General features: G+C 42.8%; 1 protein-coding gene across 1 annotated transcript; it reads right to left on the reverse strand.

Annotated features, from left to right (window-relative positions):
• Positions 1 to 2,749: 2,749 nt before the first annotated feature.
• On the reverse strand, positions 2,750 to 6,136 carry RGS2 (regulator of G protein signaling 2). The gene is made up of 5 exons (XM_082703961.1): positions 5,944 to 6,136; positions 4,804 to 4,905; positions 4,640 to 4,701; positions 3,907 to 4,073; positions 2,750 to 3,617 (listed from the first exon to the last, which is right to left on the reverse strand). Exons 1-5 carry the CDS (start codon positions 6,051 to 6,053, stop codon positions 3,423 to 3,425), a joined length of 636 nt encoding a protein of 211 aa, XP_082560087.1. The 5' UTR covers positions 6,054 to 6,136; the 3' UTR covers positions 2,750 to 3,422.
• Between the last annotated feature and the right edge of the window lie 281 nt (positions 6,137 to 6,417).

The following is a 6,417-nucleotide window of genomic DNA, read 5'->3' on the forward strand; positions in this document are numbered from 1 at the left end:
TGAGTCAATGTGCCTTTTAAAACCTTGTACTATTTCCTTGTGCATCGGTAGATACTTGTTTCATCAAAATTTATTTATAAGACCTTTTAATACTCGTTCGTTTATTCAGCAATGATTTATGTCGCTTCCGCTGTGTGTCAGGCAAGGTGCTAGGTGTTGGGATTCAGCAATGAATAGCAAAAGATACTGCCCTCAAATCGTGCTATCCACAGTCTGGGGGAGGAGTCATAGGATTATCAAATAATCGTACCAATTAATGAGAATTCTATTAGTGCTCTAAATTAGAGAATCTGGTGTTATGAGAGTGTCTAAAAAGGGATCTGACCTAGATAAGTAGGTCAGAGAAAGCTCCCCTAGGGAAGTGACAATTGAACTGATCTATGAATGATGAGTGAGAGCTAAAATTGCATTCCCTGCAGAGGGATTATTAGGTGCAAAGGCTCTGTGGACCAGTGGGCATGCTACCTGCTATGGGAATGGAAGTGGGTCAGTGCGGCCAGCAGAGCTGGGGAAATGTGGTGAAGACGAGGATGGATTGGAAGGAGGGTGCAAACTGTGCAGGTACTAGGCCATAGTAGGGATAATGCCTTTATCCTAATTGTTTGGAAGACCTGCCAAGGGTTTATAAGCAACAAGAGACAAGATCAAGCTTATGTTTGAAAAGGATTCCCAGAATTAAAAAGCAGGGGACACATGGAGGTAGGGTAAGAATGAGGGGTGTCTTGACATGCATCAGATATTGGCATCTTTGATGAGGGTGGCCAGGAAAAGCGGGCTGGAAATATATTTGAGCTAAAATAAATAGGACTTGGTAATGATTTGAAATGTATGGCATGACTCTTGAGTTTCTCTGTTGGCCAAAATCTTTCCAAATGAAGGCATAGGCAGACCTGACAGATTTATTCTCTTAAGACATGTCTCTGTCAATAACCCTTCAGAATTCATTGATTCAACCACTATTTACAGAGCCCCTGTTTGGGGATATCCTGGTTGCTGGCGATGCAGGAGTGCAGGAGGGAGTCTTTCACGTAGCTTATGCCTGTTGGTACCAGACACTTCGGCTAAAATGAAGATTAGTGGAAAAACAATGAAAGCAGTATTTAAACTATGGGGGTAGTAGTGTCAATTTTTTAAGATTTTATTTACTTAAGAGACAGAGAGAGAGCGCAAGCAGAAGAGGTAGAGGGAGAGGCAGACTCCCTGCTGAGCAGAGAGCCCCACATGGGACTTAATCCCAGGACCTCAGGATCATGACCTGAGCCAAACACAGATGCTTAACTCACTGAGCCACCCAGACACCTGTCAATTTCATTTGGCAAATCAGGATGCCTTTTTTTTTTTTTTTTTTTAAGTCATTTACAATTTCTAAAGCCCCTTACTACTCCATAGGCAGTGGGATAGATGGGGAGGTGTACACTGAGGAACTAAGAAAGATGGACTTCCGAGGTCAGAAAGCTATGAGAAATTATTACCTCAGCTCAGGTCTTGCAAATCTGAGACGAGGGCTCTCATTCCTTTTTGAGCCTGTAATCAAGGAGGGTAGGAAAGAAGCCTCCTGGAGAAGAGTATTCCTTTTCTAAATAACCAGTTTGAAAAATAACAGATTCAAGGCCTCTCGCTCTCAGCTAGGAAAAAAAAAAAAGCACATTCCTAAATTAAGTTTAAGAAACAAAAGTGTGCTTCTTTTGCCTTCATCATTAGCTAAAGTAACATAACCAGATTCTTTATTGGCCCAATGAAGGCAGGAGAATCAGGAAAATCCTGATTTTTGTATTGATCATACCAATTTCAGGTTGCATCTTGGAAGTTCATGTCTGTACCCTGTGGGGGAAGTAGGAACCAAGGGAAATATAAATGTCCTACATCCACCTTGTTTGGCTTCCTTTTTCATTTGTGAAGCAGAGCTATATGAATTACTCTGGTGCTTTGTCTACATTATATTATTTTACTTTTTTTTTTTTTTTTTTTTTTAAAGATTTTAGTCATGGGACGCCTGGGTGGCTCAGTTGTTTGGACGACTGCCTTCGGCTCAGGTCATGATCCCGGAGTCCTGGGATGGAGTCCCACATCGGGCTCCTAGCTCCATGCAGAGTCTGCTTCTCCCTCTGACCTTCTCCTTGTTCATGCTCTCTCTCACTGTCTCTCTCTCAAATAAATAAATAAAATCTTTATAAAAAAAAAAAAGATTTTAGTCATTTGACAGAGATCACAAGTAGGCAGAGAGGCAGTCAGAGCAAGAGGGGGAAGCCAGCTCCCTGCTGAGCAGAAAGCCCAATGCAGGGCTCCATCCCAGGACCCTGAGACCATGACCTGAGCCGAAGGCAGAGGCTTAACCCACTAAGCCACCCAGGTGCCCCTATTATTTTACTTCTTATACTTAGCTAGTCTTTAGTAGATATCCAGGAAGGGCTTTAAGGTAATTTTTTGTTTGTTTTTATTAAAAATAAGCTTGATTTTTTTTTTTGGTAAGGTTATATTAGAAATTTTGACCCCAGAGTGGTTTTAAGGAGGTGGTCTGGCTTTCATAATCTTTATTAGGTTTAAAAAAGAGGTAACTGCAGAGAAGGCATACTCCTATCACTTCTCATTTCTGACCACTGTCCGTTTTTATGGAACAGGCACATCACCTACGATACTCTTGGTTACTGGAAAGAGGTTTCCCTTGTATCTGCCGTATTTCCAGTTTAACAATCCCCTCTCCTCCAACAACCCACAAAACCCCCCCAATATCTGAACCAAATACTCAACATTATTTATCAAAATAAATTTATTAAATGTATTCAAAGACCACGTCAAAGTTTAGCTGCCTTCAGGACAGTTTTTGGCACTCATCATGGACAATGGAGTTTCCTACACGACAGCACTCATTCTATTACACCACGTGAACAATTCAAATACAGACCGTTTCAGTTTTAGTGTTACATGAGACAACAGTACTGATGATCTGTAGTCATAAGAACTTCAACACCCTTGCACACAGTAAACATTTTAACATTACTTACTCCTAAATAACTAAAACTAAAACCACTATGTGGTAACATGGACTGATTTAGGGAAAGATACACAGCCAGCTAGCTAAGGCCACATAATCCCAGACCTATTGATTTTTAAATGCTTTTGGACCAACAGTATCACATCCTACCTTGGGGTCTCACATTCCTATTTCTGCCTTCCCAGTGTGAGACACACCACATGTAGACCACTTTCTCCCTGTGTCCTGGACACAGCTACGGAAGCTGTCCCAATACAAGCTTCTCCTAGACAGTTACCACCTTCCTGATGCACTAACTCTGAATCAATAGTTCTGAGTGATGTTTCCTGAACACCCAGGCTAAATTCAAGGTCAGTCTTTTTGGCAGGTCACAGCCTTTCCCCTTAGGAAAAAAATGAAATGTCCTCCATATTCGGCTCCCTTTCTCAGCTCATGTGGTGTGGGGCTCAGTGGTGATCTGAGGCTTTTTACACAAGTCCTGGTAAAATTCTGACTCCAAGAAACGGGGATAAGAGTTGTTCTCCATCAAGCTGTAGACCCTCTTCTGGGCAGTTGTAAAGCAGCCACTTGTAGCTTCTTGTATATTTTGAGCAATCAGAGTTTTGGTTTGAAAATCTATGTTTATCTGAAATTAAAAAAAAAAGTGGTTTATTCCATATTCAGAACTAGAGATTGATACCTGTATGATATTTGAAAACAAGAAGCAAAAACTACAGTGTGTGATAAGCTTCATTAGCCAGGTCATTTAAGAAATAAAATCAATCTAATTAAAAACCAGAATTAGTTTCTAAAAACCATTTAACTCCCCGCCCCCGAGTCCCCTGGCCTTTAATTTAATTTGATGTCTTTTGTTTTATGTTGGTGCTAAGAGTGTTCAAAATATGCTGCAATGAAGAACACTGTTTCCCCCTTACCTCTTTTGGAGCTTCTTTTTCTATGAAATCAGTATATATTTTCCTTGCTTTGGAGGACAGTTTTTGGGGTGACTTGGTTTTTTTGAAGTCTTCACAGGCCAGCCAGAATTCAATATTTTCTTCACAAAACTCAGATTTTAAAAAAGCCCTGAATGCAGCAAGACCATCTGGGGAAAGAGGAGGAAAAAAGTATACAGAATGTGAACTGGGTGACCAATTCATCCCTTCAATTTTTTCCAGAACTACCATTTTCCCACTCCTATATTTTATTATTTCTAGATGATAGCAATTTTCTTGATTTCACTCAAACTTGTAATCCTCTCAATTTAGCTCTTTAAAGGCTAAGATGCTAATAGGCAAAATGCTTAAGTTGGTGCACTGCTACAAAAATATAAATAGTTAACTTTGCTATTAATGCAAATATTTATATGGGAACCTAAATTCTCTGGGAACTAAACCTCCTGGAAACATTGTATGCAATGGAAAAGCTAATTCAACCCTAAGGAAGAGGAACTGCCATTATAATTCTGGCTAGTTTTTCTTCCCTGTCTACAGTGAATAAACCATGCATTTCCATGGTTAAATACTAGGAAATAAAGGAGAAAAATAGGCATTATATTTTTAGCGATTATAAAGCTGAACTCCCCTTGGGCAGTCTGCTTTTCTGTTGTGCGAACAGCTTTTTCTAGATGTGTGATACTTGAAATGGATCAAATTCAACAGGTTAACTTACATTTACTGGCTAGCAGCTCATCAAATGCTTCTGACCACAGTTGTGCTTCCTCAGGGGAAGGCCTGCAAGAGAAAGTCTGCATGTGAGCTTGGGCACATCACAGTTCCTCTTTCCAGCACAGCAGCAAGTGATTCACATTTCTAAGTACAAGATCTTCAACTTACTTGATGAACGTTTGCTGTTTGCTTTTCTTGCCAGTTTTGGGCTTCCCAGGAGAGGATGAATTTTGTAAGAAGTAGCTCAAACGGGTCTTCCAATCTTTTAATCTAAAAAAAAAAAAAAGAAAAAGATACTCACTAAGTGGGAACATTTTACATTGCTACTGCAGTTGGAGGCATTTTTACCAAATAAAGTCACCCAGTAGCTACCAACCAAATAAGACAAAACAAGAACTCTTCAAGTCAGTCTTACGCATTTTACATTTAAACCTAGCACCTACGTGCTGAACACAGTTTCATCCATTCATCTCAACAGAAGTACTACTTTTATAACCAAGAGTAAGACTACTTAAAATGACTAGGGTAGTTAAATGAATTTAGTTGGCATACTTCAAAAGGCAGATGCTATTTCTGGCCCACAAAAGGCAGCAGTTTTTCTGCAGCCTTAATTATAATTCTGAGACATTTCACACTTGAAACTTCCAGTGGAACTGCCTGGAGCCAGTCAGCATTCATTTCCCCTAGAGCAGGAGGCTCTGGACCACACTAGAAGCCATGAGGGAGGTAGGTGTGGGTGAGTGTGTGTGTGTGTGTGTGTGTGTGTGTATGACTGACACCCCCCCCCCCCCCCACCTACAACACTCATTTTAATCAGATCATGCACAACAAGGATTCGTTTCAGTCTTTGATGGGTCAGATATGCAGTTCCATTTTTTAAAACGAATATAATCAGAAGTAATGAAAATACTCCTTCCAGAAGCTGTGTAAGCTGATCAAAACTTACAATGCAAGGTACCATTTCTGGGGATGCCCTTCGGCCGCAGGATTCTCGGATGTTATCGTAAATGCAGGGGACAAAAAGCCAACCTGCAATTTCTCAGGCGCATCTACCACCGCCTCCTGTTCAAAAATTTTCTCAATTCCTAAACTACCGAGACTCCTTTGCTCACATAACGAAATCAGTACATACCACACGGATTTAACCTTACTTAGCAAATTGACCTTTTCCACATTTTTTTTTCCCCCCTGCAGGAGCGCAGGTTACAGTTTCCTAATGTCAATCCAAACCGAGCCGAAATGTAGCACGTTTGCAGCAACCCGGAGAGCCAGGTCCGCAGCGAGGGGCGGGAGAGAAGCCATACTCACAGGGTCCGCTTCATTTTTTCCCGCTTCTCCTCGCTCTTGGGGCTGTTGCCGGAGCTCTTGTCCATGGATCCGCAGTCGTGCTGGACAGCCAGGAACATGGCACTTTGCATTATCTTCCTCCTGCTAGGGCCGCAGACGTTTGCGAGAAACTGTGCGCGGCCACATTTATTAGAAGGGGCGGGGCGGGGCCTCAGGCCGCCGGTCCCGCCCCCAGAGGGCGCCGATTGGTCGGTTGGAGACGAGCATGGGGCGGAGTCAGCCCCCCCCCACCCCGCCTGCGGCAGTCACGGGCGCTGCGGAAGGGTCTGGAAGCGGGGCCCGCTGACGTCTGCGGCTGCTGCGTCGTGCGCACTCGTGCCAGACCCGGCGGCTGGTGGGGTTTGGTGTGGGATCGCACGGAGAAGCCCAGCCGCGAGCCGCGGCCAGCGACCTTTCTCCAGGACTGGCGGCCCCCGGCGAAGGGAGGGAGCCGAA

The sequence above is a fragment of the Mustela nivalis genome (genome assembly GCF_964662115.1).
Source record: "Mustela nivalis genome assembly, chromosome: 16".
NCBI lineage: Eukaryota > Metazoa > Chordata > Mammalia > Carnivora > Mustelidae > Mustela > Mustela nivalis.

Bases quoted from the DNA above. Each gene is read 5' to 3' on its own strand.
- RGS2 (XM_082703961.1), bottom strand. From the start codon at position 6,053: ATGCAAAGTGCCATGTTCCTGGCTGTCCAGCACGACTGCGGATCCATG. The intron at 4,906-5,943 runs GTGAGTATGGCT...TTTTTTTTTTAG, and splicing joins GAAAAAATGAAGCGGACCCT to ATTAAAAGATTGGAAGACCC. The intron at 3,618-3,906 runs GTAAGGGGGAAA...TTTTAATTTCAG, and splicing joins AAAAAGAAGCTCCAAAAGAG to ATAAACATAGATTTTCAAAC.